This window comes from Cynocephalus volans, chromosome 7 (genome assembly GCF_027409185.1).
Source record: "Cynocephalus volans isolate mCynVol1 chromosome 7, mCynVol1.pri, whole genome shotgun sequence".
NCBI lineage: Eukaryota > Metazoa > Chordata > Mammalia > Dermoptera > Cynocephalidae > Cynocephalus > Cynocephalus volans.
This window is the reverse complement of record NC_084466.1, coordinates 79,846,007-79,871,391: the sequence shown is the minus strand read 5'-3', so window position 1 is coordinate 79,871,391 and position 25,385 is coordinate 79,846,007. Positions and strand designations below refer to the sequence as shown.

At 37.6% G+C, this 25,385-nt stretch overlaps 1 protein-coding gene across 4 annotated transcripts in view; it reads right to left on the bottom strand.

The window, feature by feature from the left end:
• The window catches only part of KATNAL1 (katanin catalytic subunit A1 like 1), an 86,286-nt gene that overhangs the window by 4,668 nt on the left and 56,233 nt on the right, over nucleotides 1-25,385 (bottom strand). For all 4 annotated transcript variants that reach the window (XM_063102168.1, XM_063102167.1, XM_063102169.1 and 1 more), the window contains exons 7-9: nucleotides 18,194-18,352; nucleotides 17,361-17,487; nucleotides 15,504-15,638 (exon numbers count right to left, since the gene is read on the bottom strand). In XM_063102168.1, the coding sequence (XP_062958238.1) occupies nucleotides 15,504-15,638; nucleotides 17,361-17,487; nucleotides 18,194-18,352 (421 nt within the window). The remainder of the gene's footprint in view (nucleotides 1-15,503; nucleotides 15,639-17,360; nucleotides 17,488-18,193; nucleotides 18,353-25,385) is intronic.

Here is a 25,385-nt window from a genome sequence, read left to right as displayed (position 1 = left end):
CAAAGCTTGAGAAGATATTTATAACATATGTAAGTAACAAAGGACTTGTATCCAGAGTATTTAAAGAACTCCTACAAATCAATAAAAGTCAGTCTACCCAGTAGAAAAACAGGCAAAAGACTTAGATATATCACAAAATCCCAATGGCCAATAAAGAAAAAGATATTCAAATTCTTTAATAATAAAGAAAATGCAACTTAAGCCATAATGAGAGCACTGCACACCAATGGATTGGTATAAATTAAAGAATCCAGCAATACCAGGTATTGGAAAATCATAAAACAGCAGAAACTCTCATATACTGCTGGTAGGAGTATAAATTGGAAGAACCACTTTGGAAAACAGATTTATCTATTAATGTTGCAGTTCTGCAACATGATCTAGCAATTCACTCCTAGGATGGAATGCTCCATCCTGACCTAAAGAAACTCAGGCATTTTCATCATTACACATGTAGAAGAATGCTCACAGTAGCACTGTTTATAAGAGCCTAAAATGGAAAACAATCAAAATGTTCATCAAATAATATGATGGATAAATTGTGGTATAATCACATAGTGGATGTTATGGGCTGAATCACATCCCCCCAAATTCTTACACTGAAGTCCTAATCCCCAGTATCTCAAAAGGTGACTGTATTTGGGGACAGGACCTTTAAAGAGGTGATTAAGATAAAATGAGGTCATATAGGCAGGCCCTAATCCAATGTGACTAGTATCCTTACAAGCAGAGGAAGATTAGGACATGGACATAAAGGTGGAAGACCTCATGAAGACACTGGAAGAAGATGGATATCTCCAAGCCAAGGAGAGAGGGCTCAGAATTAAACCAACCCTACCTGACACCTTGATCTTGGACTTCTAGCCTCCAGAACTGTGAGACAATCTATTTCTATTGTTTAAGGCGCCCAGTCTTTGGCATTTGTTATGGCAGCCTTAGCAAACCAACATGATGGAATACCACACAGCAACAAGAATAAACTGCATCAACATGTGGCAACATGGATGAACCTTAAAAACATACTGAGCAAGAGAAGCAAGATACAAATGAACACAATTACTGTGATTTCATTTATGTAAATTTATTATTATTATTATTTTTTGCAGCCGGCTGGTATGGGGATCCAAACCCTTAAACTTGGTGTTATAACACCATGCTCTAAACAACTGAGCTAACCGGCCAGCCTATGTAGATTTAAAAAGAGGTAAATTGTTTGGGGATGCTTTATTAGATGATAAAATTATAAGGAAAAAGCAATGAATTACTTCCATACCAGGAATCACAGTGCTTGCCAGCAGGGGCAGGAAGGGAGCTATGCTAGGGAAGGAACACAATGGAGAGCTGCTGAGTTCTGACGATGCTCTATTTTTTGTTCTAGACGTGGTTACACGGTTGTTCACTTTGCCAATTACTGGATAAACTGAACCTTTTATTAGATGTTTCTGTATTTAAGTTATTTTTCACACTTATAAAAGAATATCTGAAACTGGGTAATTTTATAAATGAACTTTATTTCTTACAGTCTGGAGGCTGGGAAGTCTATGGTCCAAGGGCGCATGTGGTGAGGGTGTTCTGTGTGGGAACTCTCTACAGGGTCCCATGGCAACAAAGGGGAAGAATGGCCTAAGCAAGAGAGCTAACCTCACTCACTCTCTTTATAAAGCCATCAAAACCATGCCTGTGATAACTCTTTACTGCACGAATTATTAAATCCAATCAGGAGGGCTCACAATCCAATCACTTCTCAAAGGCCACACCTTTCAAATACCATAATTGGATTTCCCACCCTCGTAACAGTTACAATGGGGGTCAAGTTTCCAATACTTGAACTTTGGGGGTACACATTTAAACCATAGCAATACCCCTCTCCCAAAGTAAGACAAAGCAAAGCAAAACAAAGCCACACGAAAAGCAGTAGTAAAGAAAGGAGATGCAAGCAAGCATTATCTTGGGTTGCCAGAAAAAAGAAAGGGTGTGACTCAAAAACCCTTTACCTTCAGAATTCCTTTATCTTAGGAGCCCCCTATCCTGCAACCCAGCCAACAGGCCCACTGTACAGTAAACAGGGTACATGTGATAAATAGGTGGTTTAGAACTAAAGAAGTCCTCCACTAGGGTGGGGAAGAAAGGGGGAAGGAGAAAGCTCCTGTGCTTGCTGCTACAAAAGGCTGTAGTGATCCTGATACCCAAGTAAGAACTCCCAGTTCTAACATGAGAGCCTCATTACACAGTGATCTCAGACTCTTCAACAGAGCAGATGAACGGTAGTGAACAAATATCACTTAATTTTTATAGTCCCAACATTACAATACCACTGTATTTGTTGTAAATTAAATGTTTTACTGTGGCCTGGCCTAAGAACCTAAACACCAAATTTAATATAATGTATTCTCCCAAAGAAACGATGTTTCAGACAGCCAACTTAAAATGAACTTTAAAACATAAACCTGTTCATGAGTGAGGACCTGGTGGTCCCAAAGCTTAGTAAGAAAGCATGCTCTTTTTCTACAGTAACTATGATTTGGGGAGCAATTACCTTTTAATACTCGTTATATCAGTGATTTGTGAGAAGATTCTAAAGTAAGATTTATCAGCTCTAGAGAACTGAATTAGTGATATTTAATAACCTGGTGAAAAGATTTAATAAGAGGTTAATGTGTTAATAATATAAAGAATTGCAACTTCCAAAGATGGCAGAATAGACGGTCCCTAGTGTCACTCTCTCCCACAAATCAACTGATTTAAACTATAAAAACATAACAAGTGCATATGGAATGGAGAGATGTCCAGCGGGGGAGGCAGAAGCTCCGCGGAGACCAGATGCCCTGCGGGGCCGCGGTCACATGATCCGGCAGATAGGCTTCACCGCCGCCACCCAGCTCCATTCCCAGCCCAGTCCAGTGTGCACAGAGTGGGGAGACATCTGGAAAGGGAGGCGGAGGCTCGGCAGAAACCACACACCCTGTGGGGCCGCCACTGCATGATCTAGCAGGTGGGCTTCACCGCAGGCACCCGGCTCCATTCCCAGCCCGGCCTAGTGCTATCGGAGAATGGAGTCATCCGGCAGAGGAGGCGGGAACTCCACGGGGACCACACTGCTGCCGCGCGATCCAGCAGCCCGGCCCAATGCATACGGAGCACAGAGACATCCAGCAAGGGAGATAGAAGCTCCGAAGAGTCCACACACCCTGTGGGAGGGCCGCCACCGCGTGATCCAGCAGCAGGTAGGCTTCACTGCCACCACCCGGCTCCATTCCAAGCCAGGCCTAGCGCGCACAGAGCAGGGAGACATCCTGTAGGGGAAGGGGAAGCTCTGCAGAGACCACACCCTCTGTGGTGCCTCGGTGCATCCCAGCAGCCCAGGCCAGAGCGCACGGAACAGGGAGAAGTCCAGCACGGGAGGTGGAAGCTCAGCAGAGACCACACACCCTGCGGTACCGCCCCGTGATCCAGCAGCCCGGCAGAGTCCAAGCTGACCAGAGAGGTGGCTCCCCGGAGAGGACCAAGACCCGAGGCAACCACACACACAAGGCACTAGTGGCCAACTGAGCAGTCACTGCGGTAGCCATACCAAATTGGCAACCACAGCAACATCTTAGTCAATAGTGTCAAACCTGTGGACTGTGAAACCCCCTGCCACAATGAATAAACATCAAAAAAAGATAACAGAAATACGAAAAATCAAGAAAGTACACCACCAAAAGATAAGAAATCTCAAGCTCTAGATCCTATAGAACAAGAAGCCCTTGAAATGACTGACAAGGAATTGCGAGTGATAATTCTAAGGGAACGGAATGAAATACAAGAAAACTCAGCTAGACATCATGATGAAACGAGGAAAAGTATACAGGACCTGAAAGAGGAAATGTACAAGGAAATAAATGTCCTGAAAAAAAATGTAGCAGAACTTGCCGAACTGAAGAAGATATTCAGCGAAATAAAAAACACAATGGAGAGTTTAACCAGCAGGCTTGCGGAAGGTGAAGAGAGAACCTCTGAACTTGAAGATGGGCTGTTTGAAATAACACAAGCAGACAAAAAAAAAAAGAAAAAGGAATCAAAGGCATTGAAGAAAATCTGAGATAGATATCAGACAACCTTAAGCACTCAAATATCTGGGTCATGGGTATTCCAGAAGGGGAGGAAAAAGGAGATTGCACTGAAAACATATTCAACAACATAGTGGCAGAAAATTTCCCAGGTATAGGAAAAACTACAGATCTTCAGATCCAGGAAGCTCAACGCTCTCCAAATGTATTCAACCCAAAAAGGTCTTCTCCAAGACATGTTATAGTCAAATTGGCAAAACTCAAAGACAAAGAGAGAATCTTAAAAGCTGCAAGAGAGAAGTGTCAAATCACCTATAAGGGAGCCCCAATCAGTCTAACATCAGACTTGTCATCAAAAACCCTAAAAGCCAGAAAGGAATGAGATGATATATTCAAAATACTAAAAGAGAGATTGCCAGCCAAGAATACTCTACCCTGCAAGGCTATCCTTCCGAAATGAAGGGCAAATAGTATATTTCTCAGACAAATAAAAACTGTGGGAGTTCACCACCACACGACCACCCTTACAAGAAATTCTCAAGGGAGTATTGGGTTTGGTTCCTGAAAAATAACCACTGCCACAAAAACCCAAGAAAAATCAAAACCCACTAGTATATTAAAAATGGCATTCATGAAGAGAAAACAAACAAACAAAAAGGCTATCTACAAACTAAGGAACCAACAAACACAGAAAACAAACAGTAAATCAGAAAGCAAGGAACAAAAGACACTTAAGACAACCAAACAATCAATAAAATGCTAGGAATAAATCAACACTTTTCAATAACAACTCTTAATGTAAAAGGCTTAAATCCCCCAATCAAAAGACACAGAATGGCTGACTGGATTAAAAAGGAGGACCCAACTATGTGCTGCCTTCAAGAGACCCACCTCACCTATAAAGACTCACATACACTAAGAGTGAAAGGATGGAAAAAGATTTACCATGCAAACAGAAAAGAAAAACGAGCTGGAGTAGCTATTCTTATATCTGAAAAAGTAGACTTTAAACTAAAAACCATAAAACAAGACAATGAAGGACACTACGTAATGATAAAAGGACTGCTCCATGAAGAAGACATAACAATCATAAATATGTATGCACCCAATGTTGGAGCAGCCAGATTTATAAAACAAACTCTATTAGACCTAAAGAAGGAAATAGACACTAATACCATAATAGCAGGGGACCTGAACACCCCACTGTCAATATTGGACAGATCATCTAGGCAAAGAATCAGCAGAGAAACACAAAATCTAAACAATACTCTAGACCAATTGGACTTGGCAGATATCTACAGAATATTCCATCCAACAACCTCAGAATATTCACTCTTCTCATCAGCACATGGATCATTCTCCAGAATAGATCACATATTGGGTCACAAATCAAGTCTCAACAAATTCAAAAAAACTGGAATCATCTCATGTATTTTCTCAGACCACAATGGATTAAAACTAGAAATTAATAACAAATGAAATTCTGGAAACTCTACAAACACATGGAAATTAAACAGCATTCTATTTAATGACATATGGGTCCAAGAAGAAATCAAGCAAGAAATCAAAAAATTTATTGAAACTAATGAAAATAATGATACATCATACCAAAACCTGTGGGATACTGCAAAAGCAGTATTAAGGGGGAAATTTATTGCATTAAATGTCACCTCAGAAGAATGGAAAGATGGCAAGTGAACAACCTAACACTTCACCTTAAAGAACTAGAAAAACAAGAACAATCCAAAGTTAGCAGACGGAAAGAAATCATTAAGATCAGAGCAGAACTTAATGAAATCGAAACCCAAACAACAATACAAAAGATCAATGAATCAAAAAGTTGGTTTTTTGAAAGGATAAATAAAATTGACAAACCATTAGCATGGCTAATGAAAAAAAAGATGAGAGAAGATTCGAATAACAAAAATTAGAAATGAAAAAGGCGATATTACAACTGATTCATCTGAAATACAAGGAATCATTCGAGACCACTATAAACAACTATATGCCAACAAATTTGAAAATCTGGAGGAAATGGATAAATTTCTGGACACACACAAGCTCCCAAAACTGAACCATGAAGACGTAGAAAATTTGAACAGACCAATAACAATAAAGGAGATTGAAGCTGTTATCAGAAGGCTCCCAACAAAGAAAAGCCCAGGACCAGATGGATTCACAGCAGAATTTTACCAAACATTCAAAGAGCAATTGACACCAATTCTTTACAAACTATTCCAAAAGATTGAAACAGACGCAAATCTCCCAAACTCATTCTATGAAGCAAACATCATCCTGATACCGAAACCAGGTAAAGATATAACCAAAAAGGAAAACTACAGGCCGATATCCTTGATGAACATAGATGCAAAAATCCTCACTAAAATACTAGCAAACAGAATACAGCAACACAAACGTAAAATTATTCACCACGATCAAGTGGGATTCATCCCAGGGATGCAAGGTTGGTTCAACATATGCAAATCAATAAATGTGATACACCATTTTAATAAAATCAAACACAAGGACCATCTCTATAGATGCTGAAAAATCATTTGATAAAATTCAGCACTCATTCATGACAAAGACCCTCTATAAGTTAGGTAAAGATGGAAGGTATCTCAACATAATTAAAGCCATATATGAATAACCCACTGCCAATATCATCCTGAATGGGGAAAAGCTGAAAGCTTTTCCTTTAAGAACAGGAACTAGACAAGTATGACCACTCTTACCACTCCTATTCAACATAGTGTTGGAAGTACTAGCCAGAGCAATCAGAGAAGAGAAGGAAATAAAGGGAATCCAGATTGGAAAAGATGAAGTCAAACTGTCCCTGTTTGCAGATGACATGATCCTATATATCGAACAGCCTAAAGCCTCTACAAAAAAACTCTTGGAGTTGATAAATGATTTCAGCAAAGTAGCAGTATACAAAATTAACACACAAAAGTCAGTAGCATTTCTTTTCTCTAATAGTGAATATGCAGAATGAGAAATCAAGAAAGCCTGCCCATTTACAATAGCCCCCCCAAAAATAAAATACTTAGGAATTGAGTTAACCAAGGAGGTGAAAAATCTCTATAATGAGAACTACAAACCACTGCTGAGAGAAATTAGAGAGGATACAAGAAGATGGAAAGATATCCCATGCTCTTGGATTGGAAAAATCAACATAGTGAAAATGTCCATACCACCCAAAGTGATATACAAATTCAATGCAATCCCCATAAAAATTCCAATGACTTTTTTCTCAGAAATGGAAAATACTATCCAGACATTTATATGGAATAATAAAAGACCACGCATAGCCAAAGGAATGCTGAGCAAAAAAATAAATAAAGCTGGAGGCATAACACTACCTGACTTTAAGCTATACTACAAAGCTATAATAACCAAAACAGTATGGTACTGGCATAAAAACAGACACACTGATCAATGGAATAGAATAGAGAATCCAGAAATCAACCCACACACTTACTGCCATCTGATCTTTGACAAAGGCACCAAGCCTATTCACTGGGGAAGGGACTGCCTCTTCAGCAAATGGTGCTGGGAGAACTGGATATCCATATGCAGGAGAATGAAACTAGATCCATATCTCTCACCGTATACTAAAATCAACTCAAAATGGATTAAGGATTTAAATATACATCCTGAAACAATAAAACTTCTTAAAGAAAACATAGGAGAAACACTTCAGGAAATAGGACTGGGCACAGACTTCATGAATACGACCCCAAAAGCACGGGCAACCAAAGGAAAAATAAATAAATGGGATTATATCAAACTAAAAAGCTTCTGCACAGCAAAAGAAACAATTAACAGAGTTAAAAAACAACCAACAGAGTGGGAGAAAATATTTGCAAAATATACATGTGACAAAGGATTAATATCCAGAATATATAAGGAACTCAAACAACTTTACAAGAAAAAAACATGCAACCCAATTAAAAAATGGGCAAAAGAGCTAAGCAGGCATTTCTCTAAGGAAGATATACAAATGGCCAACAGACATATGAAAAAATGCTCAACATCACTCAGCATCCGGGAAATGCAAATCAAAACCACATTGAGATACCATCTAACCCCAGTTAGGATGGCTAAAATCCAAAAGACTCTGAACGATAAATGCTGGCGAGGTTGCGGAGAAAAAGGAACTCTCATACATTGTTGGTGGGACTGCAAAATGGTGCAGCCTCTATGGAAAATGGTATGGAGGTTCCTCAAACAATTGCAGATAGATCTACCATACGACCCAGCTATCCCACTGTTGGGAATATACCCAGAGGAATGGAAATCATCAAGTCGAAGGTATACCTGTTCCCCAATGTTCACCGCAGCACTCTTTACAATAGCCAAGAGTTGGAACCAGCCCAAATGTCCATCATCAGATGAGTGGATACGGAAAATGTGGTACATCTACACAATGGAATACTACTCAGCTATAAAAACGAATGAAATACTGCCATTTGCAACAACATGGATGGACCTTGAGAGAATTATATTAAGTGAAACAAGTCAAGCACAGAAAGAGAAATACCACATGTTCTCACTTACTGGAGGGAGCTAAAAATTAATATATAAATTCACACACACACACAGACACACACACACACACAAACCGGGGAGGGGGGGGAAGAAGATATAACAACCACAACTACTTGAAGTTGATACAACACACAAACAGAAAGGACATTATTGGGGGGGGGGGGGGGAGGAGGGAGGGAGGTTTTGGTGATGGGGAGCAATAATCAGCCACAATGTATATCGATAAAATAAAAATTAAAAAAAAAAAAAAAACAAGGCATATATGAAGAAACAGAGAAATGTGGTCCAATCAAAAAAAAAGAAATTTATTTCTAGGAACTAACCCTAAAAAACAAAGATCTATAAATTATCTGGCAAAGAATTCAAAATAATCATCTTAAAGAACCTCCATGGTTGATGGATATCCTAAGTACCCTGTTGTAAACATGTATGAAAATATCACATGTACCCCATAAATATGCACAATTTTTATGTATCAACTTAAAAATGAAAAATTTTAAAAGGGGGGGGGGAAACCCAACCTCAGTGCTATATAAAAGAACACAGATAAACAACTAAATTAAATCAGGAAAATGATGCATAAATGAGAATTCAACAGAGAGAGAAACTATAAAAAGAAGCAAACAGAAATTCTGGAGCCAAAGAATACAATACCTGAATTGAAAAATTCATATAACGGATCAACAGCAGACTTGATGAAGCAGAAGGAAAAAAATCAGTGTAGTCAAAGATAGGTCATTTTAAATTATTGAGTCATAGGAACAAAAAGAGAAAAAGAATGAAGAAAAGTAAGAAAGACTAAAGGACTTATGAGACATCATAAAACAGACCAATATGCATATTATAGGAATTTCAGAAGGAAAGACAATAAGAGAGGGATAAAGAGCTTATTTGAAGAAATAATGGCCAAACAATTTCCAAATTTGAGAGAGAAAATGGACATCCAAATTCAAGAATTTCAAAAGGACGCCAATAGGTTGAATACAAAGAAGCCCACACTGACACACATTATAATCAAACTGTCAAAAGTCAAAGACAAAGAGAGAATCTTGAAAGCATCAAGAGAAAAGAGATTTGTCACCTACAAGGGAGCTCCCATAAGATTTTCAGCAGATTTCTTAGCAGAGACATTACAGGCCAGACAGCAGTGGCACAATAAATTCAAATACTGAAAGAAAAAGCCTACCAACCAAGAGTACTATATCGAGCAACTGCCCTTCAAAACAAAGTGGAAATAAACACTTTCCCAGATAAACAAAAGCTGAAGGAGTTTATTATCAAGAGACCTACCTTACAAAAAATGCTAAAGAGAGTCCTTCAAGTTGAAACAAAAAGAAGCTAGAAAGCAACACAAAAGTAAACAAAAATAAAAAGCTCTCTGGTAAAGTAAAATATGCAGACAAATACAGAATCCTGTAATACAATAATGGCAATGCATAAATCATTTTAAATTTAGGTATAGAATTTAAAAGATAAAAGCATAAAAAGTAACTATATGAAACTATGCATACTGTAATTTCTAAACAACTACTAAAAAATACAGTTAGATATAACTAAAAATCCAATAATGGCATTAAAACGAACACTTAAAAGCAGTCTATTAACCCAAAAGAAATTAGGAAAGGAGGTACAGAGAAACAAACAGGACAAATAACAAGATGGCAGACTTAAACACCGCCATACTAATAAGTACATGAAATTTAAATGGATTAAATACTTCAACGAAAAAGCAGAGATAGACTGGATAAATAGCAAAACCCAACTATATGTTGTCTATAAGAACTGCACGTAAATAAAGAGAGAGTGAAAATGAAAGAAGCAGATATATATCATGCAAACAGTAGGCAAAAGAATGATGATGAGGCTATACAGTAGTCCTCCCTTATCTATGGTTTCACATTTTGCAGTTTTAGTTAACTGCAGTCAACCACAGTCCAAAAATATTGAATATTGAAATTTTCAGAAATAAACAATTCATAAGATTTAAACTGTGCACCATTCTGAGTAGCACGATAAAATCTTGCACCATCCCACTCTGTCTCACCCTGGATCATGAATCATCCCTTTGTTCAGTGTATCCATCCTGTATTCACTACCTGCCCATTAATCACCTACTAGCCATCTCAGTTTTCAGACTGACTGTGGTGGTATCACAGTGCTTGTGTTCAAGTAACCCTTATTTTACTTAATAATGGCCCCAAAGTGTAAGAGTAGTGATACTGACATATTGTTATAATTGTTCTATTTTATTATTAGTTATTACTTACTGTTGTTAATCTCTTACTGTGCCTAATTTAAAAATTAATTACAGGCATGTATGTATGGGGAAAAGTATAGTATATTTAGGGTTCAGTACTATCCTTACTTCTACCACTTCACACTCGTCTTCTCCTCCTGAGTGCTCTCCCTAACTGACTTCAGGTTCCAGAACCAGACTTGAAATCAACAGTTTCACATAAACTGTTTAGCAAGCTTCCACATTTGTATTAAGTCAAATCCAAATAAATTTGACAACTTAGAGGAAATGGAGAGATTCTTTGAAAGAAACGGGCTACCAAAGCTTATGGTAGATAAAAGAAATAGATAATTTGAATAGATAGCCCTATATCTATTTGAAAAAAATCAATGGAACAGAACAGAGTTCAGAAATAGATCCATACCTACATAGCAAAATAATTTTCAACAAAGGTGCCAAAGTTATTCAACAGAAAAAGAAAAGTCCTTTCAACAAGTGGTGCTAGAACAACTGAATATACATATGGGAAAAAAAAATGAAATCTGATCCCTACCTGATACACACATGAAATTAATTCGAGAGAACACAGATCTAAATAGTTTCTAAAGAAAATACAGGAGAAGCTTTTTTCAGAGTCAAGATGATGGAACAGATGGTCCCCAGCATCACTCTCTCCCACAATTGACCAATTTACAACTATTGAAAAAATAATGACTGCCAAGCTGGGGCCACTAGCTCAGGGGAAGAGGAGAGACCTATGGAGTTCATGAAGGTGGGAGAAGCTGCAAGTAGAGAAAGAAGGGATTGCTCCAACTGTTTCAAACCCTGGCCACTTCAAGGTTGGCCTTGGTGAGCACACAGAGCAATAGCTAGCAAAAACCACAGCTGTTCCCTTTGTGGAAATTGCTTGGAGAATGCTTGGGAGAGGAGGGCCTTGGTGGACCCCAGGCCAGCAAGACCACTGACAGGGTTCTCGTGGACCCACATAGGAGAAAGGGGCCACAGACAACTGAAAAAAAGGAACCACACAAATGCCAGTGAGTTATTGCAAGGGACCAGTGCATGGCCCGCCCCATCGAAAGTGTTTGGAATGTGGGTGGTGGGGGAGACAGGTACACCAGGGGAACACTGGAGCACAGCATGAACAGCTGATCTGTCCTCTAGCACAGGGCCACTTAGTGGTGACTGGTCAGGAATACAGAACTGCAGGGGGTGCAATTTGCTGAAAAGACTCAGGCCCAGACCAGAGTTTCCACACAATCCAGGTGTATCAGGGCTCACAAGATCTGGAAGTGCTTACAAGGTCAACAATTAAAACCTGAGCTGCACAAAAAGCCTTCCCCAAGGAATCAGCAGCAAAGCAGCAATTTAGCCCAACCACAGAGCTCAAGTGCTGTTTCCCACAGGAAGATCTCCCATTTTAGAAGTAACCAAAGGACAACAAATTAGTTCCAGTGCAGAGTTTAAGTGGTGGGGATAGCTAATAATCTAACACAGAAGTGAAAGAAAACACAAAACACCCACAGATCAGAGACAAAGTTCTGATATTAACCAGTAAAGGTCTAACACCACGAGAGAAAACCTAAAAAATCTAAAAGAGCCAGAAGACCTCCAGGATCCTGAGCCAGGGTGAAGGGAGCCCAGGGGCCTCAGCCACACACACCCCCACCCCCCCACCCCGATATCTGGATCCAGCCCAATGATGACCAAGCCACCACCAGCAGCTCCCAGGCTCCCAAGCTGGGGTGGGGAGGATACAAGGGCCTCATCTATGCCCCCCTCCACCCTCTGCAACGAGGCCAGCTCCACCCCCCCACCTCCACGTCCACCTCCATTTCCCTAACCCCCTCCCACCTGCCCCTCCTACTGCTCCACATATTTGAATGTAAAAAATAATAATGATGATAAATAAATTTTACAAAATATAAAACTTTTTAAAAGTTTTTAAAAATGTACAGGAGAATTTTCTTTGCAGCCTTATGGTAAGAAAAAATTTCTTAAGACACATAAAGCACTACCCACAAAAGAAAGAAAACCTTGACAAGAGGACTTCATCAAAATTAAAAACTTCTGCTTGTCCTATGGTTGCCCATGCTTTTGGGGTCATATTCATGAAGTCTGTGTCCAGTCCTATTTCCTGAAGTGTTTCTCCTATGTTTTCTTTAAGAAGTTTTATTGTTTCAGGGTGTATATTTAAATCCTTAATCCATTTTGAGTTGACTTTAGTGTATGGTGAAAGGTAAGGGTCTAGTTTCATTCTCCTGCATATTGATATCCAGTTCTCCCAGCACCATTTGCTGAAGAGGCAGTCTCTTCCCCAGTGTATAGGCTTGGTGCCTTTGTCAAAGATCAGATGGCTGTAGGTGTGTGGGTTGATTTCTGGATTCTCTATTCTATTCCATTGATCAGTGTGTCTGTTTTTATGCCAGTACCATACTATTTTGGTTATTATAGCTTTGTAGTATAGTTTAAAGTCAGGTAGTGTTATGCCTCCAGCTTTATTTTTTTTGCTCAGCGTTGCTTTGGCTATGCATGGTCTTTTGTTCATCGCAGCACTCTTCACAATAGCTAAGAGTTGGAACCAACCCAAATATCCATCATCAGATGAGTGGATACAGAAAATGTGGTATATCTACACAATGGAATACTACTCAGCTATAAAAAAGAATGAAGTACTGCCATTTGCAACAACATGGATGGATGTAGAGAGAATTATATTAACTGAAACAAGTCAGGCACAGAAAGAAAAATATCACATGTTCTCACTTATTGGTGGGAGCTAAAAATCAATAAATAAATTCACACACACACACACACACACACACACACACACACACAAAAAACCCGGGGGTGGGGGGGAAGATGACATAACAATTGCATTTCCTTGAAGTTGATACGACAAGCGAACAGAAAGGACACTGTTGGGAGGGAGCGGGGAGAGAGAGGAGGAAGGGAGGTTTCGGTAATGGGCCACAATATTCAACCACATTGTATATCGACAAAATAAAATAAAATAAAATAAATTAAACTTCTGCTTGTCAAAAGATACTGTAAAGAAAACTGAAAGTCATGAATATGCTAATAATAAATTTAAAAATTAAAAAAGAAAGAGCAAATTGAAAGTCAAACTGGAAGAAAATGTTCACAATGCACATATCTGACATAGAACTCATAAAAAGCATTAATAAAATAATAAATAACCCAACTTAAAACTGGGTAAAAGATTTAAAAAGACACTACTCAAAAGATATCAATGACCAATAAGCACATGAAAAGGTACTGAACATCATAAGTCATTATAAAAATATAAATTAAAAGCATAATGAGATAGGTATTTCACACTTACTAGAATGACTAAAATTAAAATATGGGCAATATCAAGTGTTGACAAGGATATGGGAGTACTGGAATTCTCATTCACTGATGATGGGAGTAAAAAATGGTATAAACACTCTGGAAAATAGTTTGGATATTTCTTATAAGGTTAAACATATAACTATCCTATTACCCATATATTCTATTCTTATTATATAACCCAAAAGAACTGAAAACACTCATCCATAAAAAGATTTGTACAAATAGGTTTATAGCTAAATTCATAACAGCCAAAAGCTACAAGCAACTCAAAATACCCATCAACACAAAAAACAAATTGTGGTATAATCATACCAAGAATAAACTACTGATACATGTAATCACATGAATGAATCTAGAAAAATTATTTTGAGTGAAAACAGCCAGACACAGAGAGTACATATTTTATGTACTCTGTGATTCCACTTACATGAAGTTTAACAAAAGGTAAAATTAACCTATGGTAATAAAGATCAGGTAAAGTGAATGCCTAATGGAGGTTTGAATTAACTGGTAGGGGTGTATACAAACTTTTTGGATAGAAATGTCCTATATCTTGATTAGGACAATGATTAAACAGGAGTATACATATGTCAAAACTCATCAAATTCTATATATACTTAAGATATGTACATTTCACTATATGTAAATTTTATCTGAAAAGAAAAAGAAAAGATTCAGTTACGAAAATTTCAACATTCCTAACAGTATGAAATTATACAAGGGTACTTCAAAAAGTTCATGGAAATATTCATAGCATCTTTCTTTTTTTTTGACCAGTAAGGGGATCGCGACCCTTGGCACGGTGTTGTCCACACCCCACTCAGCCAGCAAGCGCACTGGCCATCCCCATATAGGATCCGAACCCAGGGCCTCAGCGCTACCAGCACCGCACTCTCCCTAGTGAGCCATGGGGCCGGCCCCCATAGCATCTTTCAATTCTGTTTTCCACAGACTTTTTGAAGTATCCTCATATTTTCCAAAACAGCATATTTTGAGAAAGATCCCAAGAGAACTTTATTTTTAATCACTTAAATGAGGTTTAATGAAGACTCTTCAAGTTTAAAAGTAAAAACTTAAAAGTGCCACCAAATTTATGAACATTAATATTGCTCTGAATATAAAAATTTCTCTGAAATGTAAGGAACTTTAATAGAATACTGTGGTCTCTGTTTCCATCTATTACAAATTGGTTTTGTGATGCTAAAAACTTCTTTAAGCAGAATGACAATGGAATAAAGATTTAGGTAAATAGAAAAAGGTAACAGGAATTAACAGAAAGCTCAAAATACAGTAGAAGGCAGGCATCATACCTGTTGGGAGAGGTATATATATCCTTTTTTCTAATCTCCTTCGTAAAGCTTCATCAATGTCCCACGGGAAATTAGTAGCAGCCAACACCATAACCATTTTGGAAGGATCATCATTTTCTAAAGCTCCTCCAACTCCTACAAACAGTAAGGGAAGAAAAAGACATAACGTTTTTCTTACAGTCCTTTATTTTGTCATCCAAGTAACATCTCTAAGCGTTAGCCACAGCACTGGGTGGCAGGATCAATGATGAGAGCAGTACAGTCCTGACCTCGCTGTGTGGTGGCAAAACCAGACACACCAGCAGATAACTACAGACCAAGGAAGGGCCAGAATTCACATAATCTAGTGGAGGAGTCTGACCCAATAAGAAAAACCAATTTTTCTATAAGAAAATGAATGTATATTTCCTCTGAAAAGAAAAGGCATGGGAGAGTAGTCTCTGTTTTATTCCTTTCTTATTTTTTTAAATCATGAAGTTCCTCCAAAAAAAATTTTATTTACAGCTGGCTGGTTAGCTTGGTTGGTTACAGCGTGTTGCCGATAACACCAAAGTCCAGGGTTTAATCCCTGTACCAGCTAGATTTTTTCTTTAGTTTTTAGTCTAACTTATTTGATTTTCTCAAGAAGTAAGAACAGAAGAGAATTTACTTAACATACCAGGAAATAATCATAATTTTCAAAGCTGGGTTATACTACGGTTATTTCATCCTTTGAATGTTTAAGTGACTTGTAAAAAATAAAAAAGAAATTTAAAAATGAATCTAATAATCACTGATGAAAATACTGTTTCCTTTTATAACCAAACCAACTATTTGTATGTATATAGAGTCTAATTTTTCAGAATTTAAATTTTAGAATAAAAAATTTCAGGTCACACAAAAGAAACTGGAAAATATGTAGTAAAATAATAAAAATTAAAAACCCACCAACTTTATTGATAAGACTCTCTAGCTTGGCATAACAAAGTGGTGAACTTACAGCAACCCAGTTTAATATGGTATTTTCTAATAAAGATTTTACTAAATTTTACCACAGAACTTATCATAATGTACTATAATTATCTCATCAGTTGCCTGCTTCCCATCTAGATCAGTGGTTCTCAAACACTTTGGTCAGGACCTATTCACATGCTTAAAAATTATTGCGAGCTCCAAAAAGCTTGTATCTGTGAAGTATATCTATCAATATTCACCATGAGAAATTTAAAAAGAAACCTTAAAAATATTAATTCATTTAAAAATAATAATAAATCCATTACTTGTTAACATATTTTTATAAAAAATAAGTATGTTTTTCAAAACCAAAAGAAATTAGTAAGAAGAGTAGCATTTTAAAGAATATTTTTGTAACTCTTTTTAATGTCTGACTAAATAAAGAATAGCTGAATTCTCATATATGCTTCTGCTTTCCATCTTTTATATCACGCGTCTTGTAGAGTCTGGGAAACTCCACTTTTTGCTTGGGAGAGAATGAGAGTTGAAAAAGGCAAATAATATCTTGATATTACCATGAAAACAGTTTAGAACTTACAGACACTTTAAGAGAGTCTCAAGGACCCCTGGGACTCTGAATCACAACTCTAGAACCGTTGCTCTAAATAGGAAGCTCCCTGAAGGCAATGACAATCCTTTTCTTTGTAACTTCAGAACATGAAATGGTGCACGACTTATAACAAGTGTGCAATAAATGCTTTTTGAGTGCATGAACAAATGAACAAATGGGTGGATGAACAAATGATTAAAAATCAATTCGGGCTGCCTTCTAGTCCACTCATTGAGAATTTCCAAGGTATGAGTCTGCATACAATTCAAAAAGGAAAGAACATAGTTTTGAGACAGTCATTAAATATCAATTACCATCCATCTGAATGAGTAGTTCAGACTTGACTCTGCGACTTGCTTCATGTTCATCAGAGGTTCCTCTTCGACTGCAGATAGAGTCTATCTCGTCAATGAAGATCGTGGTAGGGGCATAAAATCTAGCCTTTGTGAAAATTAAAGAAATTATTCATTGATCTCATAAAATAATCTGAATATTTTTTAAATACCATTTTCTCCTTTTAAAACAATGGCAAAAAAGAGCAGTAATTTCTCACTGCTTTAATGTCACTATCTGGTAAAAATCAGTTGTTCATATCAGAAAAAGTAAATTTCTAAAAATAAAAGTTATACGGTTGGTGAAGTTGGGTGACAGATACATGGGGATTCGCTGTACTATTCTTTCTACTTTTGTGCTTAGAAATTTCCATAATAAAGAATTTTTTAAGAGGTAAATCAACCTCTATCCTCAAACATGCATTCTGAAGCAATTACTGCAAATCCCTTTAGAAAAAGAAACAAACAATGACAGATCAGTTCTGATTTTTAAAATATGTATTAAAATATTCTGCTCTACCAGCTCACTAGAAATCCAGAAATACCAGTCAACCCACACACACAGCCAAAGTCTCTTCTTCTACCCTCACCAAACAGGACGTCAAAGGAGCTTCTTTTATCCCAAGAGAAAGACATGCTGAAGACACACCAACTACCCTATAAATCCACCACCCCATGTCTCTTGTTAGTATGTCAAAAATTATTAAAATACAACTAAACTTCCCTTTTTAAAAAAGATTCCTAAGTGAACCCACCCAGACTATACTGGCATCATGTATCTGCACTAACAGTACTCTGAACACATCATCACTCACCATTTCAAACAACAGACGAACTAATTTCTCAGATTCACCTCTATACTTAGATGTCAGCGTAGAGGAGGAAACGTTGAAGAACGTTGTGCCGCACTCAGTGGCAACAGCTTTAGCGAGCATGGTCTTACCAGTGCCTGGAGGTCCAACCATCAGCACACCCTGAAATGGCAAAAAATGAATTAAATGGCTCATCAGATTAAAAAGCTTTTCTGCAAATTACCATTAACTATTAACATACATGAAGATTTTCCCATCAACAGATAAACTCAATTGTCAGAGTAAAGTCATGGTGCATTTGACAAGAGAATCATTTTATAGATAGAAAAGATGAAGAGTGATTTCACAAAATGTCTCAAATCAGAGGTAGTCAGAGATAAGCTAACAAAGGGTCTAGACAATAAAGAATCTTCTCATACATTTAGAAAGGATCTACCCAATTTTCTTGAACCTGGCACAAGATATATATGTACAGTCTTAAGCACCACTTCAGAGTGACTGCTCAGTTTAAACAATGAAAATAAGAAGACATTTCCTACCACATGAAGTAGTAGAATTATACACTCCTTGCCCTCTTAAGGGACAAAACCTATCTCCCACAATGCACTTATAGTATACAGCTTTTAGTCAAAAATAAAGATCCATTTCTGAGTTAATAAGGTAACGGTAAAACCCAGTGGTAACTCAAGCTTAATCAAATTAGCTAAAATTTATCAGTTTAACGTGCTAGACGGTTTACATAAAATAGTGCAAGGGATGAAAGAGACACTAAATATAGATTGAAAACTAAATTTTAGTTACTTTTTACCTTTGAAAACAAATAAACATAAAAGTACTCTATAAAAACAAATCAGTGATGGATAAAAATTATTCAAGGAAACCAATCGTCTAGTCTTCAACACTAATGGATTTTAAAATAATTGTTATTTTCTTCTTACACTTTTAATGGGAGTTCAGATACAAAGCTAACATTACATTTTTTTTGCATAATAGTTGCTGATTCCTTAAGAGGAATTCTGACCCAGCTGCTAAGTTTGAGAACTTCTGGGGGTTTAAACTTTGAAAACTACGTGTATGTCAAAGTCTCATAATCTCCAATTTAGAAACTCTCCAAACCCTTTTCTAGCTATAGAATTTTGATACACACAACCAGGGATAACTAGGATTTGACACACTAATTTTATTTTAAAAAAATTTTTTTTTTTGCTTTGTAGGGAGCCTTTAACTGCATGAGGTTGAGACTGAAAACTGTGCAAACAACTAACTAATGCTATAAGCACTGTTATAGGTATAGCTACAGGCAAGTTCCTATTTCTCTTTCTAGTATCCCCTTTCAATGCCCTCAGTTTCTGTAATACCTATAATGTGGCCATTTCCAACAGGAGTTTATTTCCAACATTAGCATCTATGATACGGCTCACAGATACAGTACAGTATTTACAAATTTCACTCCTTATGACATCACTCCATCAATTATCTCCTCTCTTTCCTGTATCTCCTCGTCTCCTGGCACGAAATTTCCCCACAGTATGAGTATAAGCATACTTAAATCTATCCTATTAAAAAAAAAAATCCTTCACTTAACCCTTCAAATCTTCTAGCTACTATCCACCTTCCCTTCCCTTCACAGCCAACCTTCATAAAGAAATGGTTTATGCTTACTATTTCTTCTTCACAAGCTACACGCTGACTTCTGCCTCCAACACTTCACTAAAAATACCTAATATACTGATGCAATGGTCACTCTTCAATTGTACCTCCTTGTCTTCTCTCCAACCTCTGACATTGCTGATCTATGAAGTTGCTTCTCTTCTCCCTGAAATCCCTTCTCCCTTAGATGGGTTCTGTGACTCGCTCTGTTCCTGACACTTCTACTCTCTGGCTATTTTCAGTGTCTTTCAGATCTCCTCTTTCCCCATCCTTTACATTCCCAAAGCAATTCTAAGTCTTTTGCTCTTTTCCTTTATAAAACTCCTCGAACAAATTCATCTGTACCCATATCATCAACCACCACTTATATCTCACAATTTCAATTTAAACTCAAATTCTCTCCTAAGCTCCAGACCTCTATTTCCAATTACCTGGTGAGTATTTACCTAAACACATTTTGTTTCTATTTAAACCTGCTCCTCTCTCAATTCCAGTATCAGTTCACTCTGCCTGTATAATGAAGAATTTAGCTGGCCTTTGTCCCAAGTTCCTGGGAGGTAGCCCCTAAATCCCTGGAATTTCCAGAGTGACAAGAAATTGTTATTCACGGTGGGCCCTGAAATTTTATGCCAATGAGGTGACTCATGGTGGGCCCCTTGCTTACAAGATGATTCAGGATGGGGGCGGACAACGCCAGAAAAACTAACCATCTGATTAGAGAGTTGGGACCTTGAGCCATGTGATATCAATTCAACCTCTGGGAAAAGGAAAGGGACAGGAAATTGAGACCCATGGGCAATGACTCAATCGATCACGCCTTCATAATAAAACCCCAATAAAATCTCTAGACACTGAAGCTTGAGTTAGCTTCCCTGATTGGCAATACTATGTGTATTGTCACACATCCATGTGTCAGGGGAGTAAAGCATTCTGACTTCATGGAGAGAGGACAGAAGAAGCATCACATTCAGCATCCTTCCAGACCTTGCCCTATGCATTTCTCCTTTTGGCTGGTTCTGATTTGTACCTTTTGCCTATAATAAACCTGTAATCATAACTATGACACATTCCTGAGTTCTGTGCATCATTCTAGAGAATTATCGACCCTGAGCGGGGCGGAGGGGTGGGGGGTAAGTAGGAATACCTCAATTTGTAGCCAGCCGGTTATAAGTGAGGGTGACCTGCAAATCCCCCAAGTTTGCAGCAGGTCTGAAGGGAGGGCATTCTTGTGGAAAACTGTGCTCTCAGCCTGTGAAGTCTGGCCCAACTCTGGGTAGGCAGTGTCAGAACTCACTGCATTCTTTCCTCAATTCACACCTGGAATCTGGGAGTCATCCAACTTGTCCCTCTCCTTCATCCCTATAAACAATCAGTCACTTATACATTCTAAACACCTCTCACAAATCCATCCATTTTTCACTAGCCAAATACTCAATGTCTTTGTTCAGGTCCTCACTGGCTGGCTAGATTGTTACAACAGCCTCCTGATCAGATTCCTTATCTATATCCAACCTACGTCCATCTCCAACCCATACTCTACATTGCTGTAGAAACATGCTCTCTCTACATTTGCACATCACCCTCCCATAAAAACTTTTCAATGGCTCACTGACATCTTTAGCATGGCATAGAGGGCTCTTCGTGAGAGGTAGGTCACACCCAGCACAACGGCAGTGTCTTTTGTTACTATGTCCCACATAAACACTACACTTGCAGCCACACTGAACTATACATGATTCTCCATATATACTATATCCTCTTAAATTTTTCACGTTTGTACATGACATTCATTCTGCCTTAGAGCCTTTCCTCATCACATCTGCCTGTTGACCTTCTATTTATCTTTCAAGTCTCAGCTCAGAGCCATGTGCTCTGGGAGGCTGTCCCTGATATTATTCTCCACAGCAGACTTAGTTACTCCTCCTCTCTGCTGCCAGAGCAGCTTGTTCGTTACTCTATCACTGCACTAGTCACACTGTCCTAAACAAATACTACACTCAGCACATTGCCTCCATTATAATACATGCTTATTCCTACAAAGACCATGAGCTTCTTGGGGACTTTCATTTACTCATCTTGGTACCCTCTGCACTTAGTCTAACACTTGACACATGGTAAATACTCAATAAATGTATATTTACCCAATGCACATTTACTGAACTCTTACTAAGTGCCACACTCTGAGGATACTAAGGTGAATGAGTTAGGAATCACACATAAATCCTCAAGAAACTTTTAGTCTTCTAGAGGACACAGATAAATAAATTACGGTACAGTTTTAAAAGTGCTAAGACAGGCTGGATGGTAAATGAGCAGGTGAATAAAGTCTCACTGTAAGAGTGATTCAAGCATATAGAGATGTGTATACACACACACACTCATGTATATACATATATGTGCATATATGTACATACACACACACACACACTTAAGCCACTGAAAAATACAGCAGTCTATTTCCTTGGCATCTCATTTTCTGAGTATAATTTAAAACACTGCCTTGAAAAAGAATCACTTAATCTGAACTTCAAGCTTATAAGGAAGCACCTTACTATTATTCTATTAGAGAAAATTTCACCCCAGAGATAAACACTTTTGAAGATGAACTTAATATCCCCGTCCTTAACCTCTCTCATTAGCTTCATCCCTGCATTTCCAACTTCCAATAGTGTACTTTCACATGAATATTTACCAAAATCTCAAACTCAAAAATATTCATTATCTCCTTCTACTGAAGCACCCCCAGCTCCTGCCAGACTTTCAACAGCAAACCCCTGTCTTCGTCCTTCTGAGCTCCACATTTATGTTATCATCGCTATTTACTCAGAGGCAAATCCTTGATATTATCTTTGCCCCTGCCTTCTTCTTCATATATATATATTCATCCAAAAGGTTACCAATTGCCTCCACTAAATATTACTAGCATATGTCCTTCCATTCCCATTCTCATAATCACCATCCTAACTCAGGACCTTTGAATTTTAAGCCTAAACTACCACCACTTGCTTCTGAACATACTCTTTGCCTCCCATCTTTTTCCATTCATTGCAACCAGACTGTTTTTCTTAGATTACTGGTTTAAACATGTTACCTAAGTAACATAGTTACTCAAAGAGGTCTCTCCAATGCCTATAGGAAAAAGATCAAACTCCTGGAAAACACAATCCAGGCTCAACCTATCTTTCCCCTAATTCACTTACTTAACATTTACATAGTGCTAACTATTGTCAGATACTGTTCTAATGCCTCCTTAACTCATTTTATCCTCACAATATCCTATAACTATTATTATTACCATTTTATAGATAAGAAAACAGAGGAATGGAGAAGTTTACTAACTTGCTCAAGATCACAGAGCAAGTAAGTGGGAAAGCACTAAAATTGGCACTCAAACAGTCTAGATCCAGGGTCGGTGCCCTTTACTAATACACTATGCTCTCTCCCTTACAAAACTCCAACGCATTTATTTCTCAAACATACTTATACCTTCTCACCTACATTCCACTGCTCACATCATTAATCCTTCCCAAGCTCCTACATCATCTGAAATATCTTCCCCAACATAATGAAATCCTCACAGACCTGCAAATCCCAGCTCAAATCCCACATCCTCAGGCAGGAAGCCCTCTCCAATCATGGCGTGTCTGCTCTTTGCAGAGCTTGCAGAGCAGGTACAGCCTGTACCACCCACTAGGCTCCTCTGCTGCCCAATACTGAAAGCTGCCTGGATCCACCTAACTCTCCATCCAAGATGTCTCATAGCCCAGGGACCATGTCTTGAAAAACCTATACATTTTCCAAGGACTTTAACAAGGAACCTTACATGTAACAGGGCAAAATAAGTATCTGATGGATAAATAAATAAATGACATCATACCATGCAGAAGAAAGTATGCTGAGGAGGGAAAAGCACACATATTCATAAGAAGCTAAGACACATCGAATTTTAAATCTTCTATATTATGTGTGTCACAACCTATTTGGATCTCAACTTTCTAGTCTGTCAAATTGTGAGGATTTGATAAGATGATCTCAAAGGTTCATTCCAGTTCTGAAATTCTAGAATTTAGATTTTAAGACAAATTTTATAAGTTCAACAAATTTCTGTGGCCTCCTTATTTTCACATCTTTAAAACTTATTTATTATCCCATTTTAGTAAATAATCTTATTCTCACAAATCTCTAAAAATGTCAAACATTACCTCTATAAAAAAGAATAATAGTGCTATATTCCAGAATTTTATTCTATTGATGGAGGTAAAAAAAAAAAAAAAAAAAATGTATTAGCCCAGGAATAAAATTCTTTGCAAATAAATTTTTACATTTTTTTGTTAATCCAGTTTGCCAATAAATACTACAAAAGCACAGCAAGGAGTAAATAAAGCCAGATCATATTTTTGTAACAATGATAATAAGAAATAGTTTTTTTAAAAACAGCTAAAGATCTTTATAGAAAAAAACGTAACAACTCAAAGTATATTGAACTTTTGAAGGTTCAAAAAATGTTGGCTGCAAATTACAATCACCTTTGGCTGCTCAGAAGAAGCTTCTGCCCCCCTCATTCCACATGCCCACTGTGACACCTGACTGGGAACATCAACTTCCATGAGGGACACACTTATACATTTCTGTTGCAAGCCCTTCACTGGGGAAGCTACCCCTAAGAGCAGTGAAGATGGATCTCATGTCACAATCTAGGTCCAGTACTACAAAACTACTTTCTCTTCATTTGTCCTACATCTTACTTTTACTTTTTCATGTTTAAAGTTGGGAATGGCTTCCAGAATACACTGTCTCCTACAGCAGGGCAGGTTAAAAAGGAACAAATTTTATCAAAAATAAGCTACAGTGTGATGATTTGAAATAATAAAATATTCATTTTCTTTACTTCAATTTTATCAACCTCTACAATTACAGGTAAATGGAATAGCAAATCCTGTAATATTCTTGCATAATTAAGCAATCTTTAGAAAAATAACTCAAACATTACCCTATCACAGGTTAAAGCAAAGGTAGAGAATAACATATAAAAAGAAGCTGGAAACGTCAAATGATAGACCGACAGATTCAGAAAGCATCAAGACTGACCTCACAAACACCAGAAGCCACAGATGGGCATTACTACTCAGCTGTCCAAAGCAGTTGTGCTTGTTTTATGCTTTGTTTTGTTTTGCTGTGATTCAAATATTTGGATTGGTGATAAAACTGATACTAAAAAAAGAAACTAAGTCTGGGAAACACTGAATTTTAAATTTTCTAAAAGGACCTGAGGTATCAGCTATTTAATTCAACCATTTATTTTTAGTTTTATAAATACCACACTTAAAATTAGATTCTTTCTTCACCTATCCTATTATGTGTTACTTTATGACTCACAGCTTTATTAGAACAAATGAATGCTTTTGAATTACAACATCAATCATTGTAATAAATGTTTCATTTAAAGGGCATAAGTATACAATAATATATATGATTAATGGATTTCAAACACCTTTTAAAAACATTTATGGTTTTAAAAGTTATAGCAAAGAGGGAATTTTTGGTA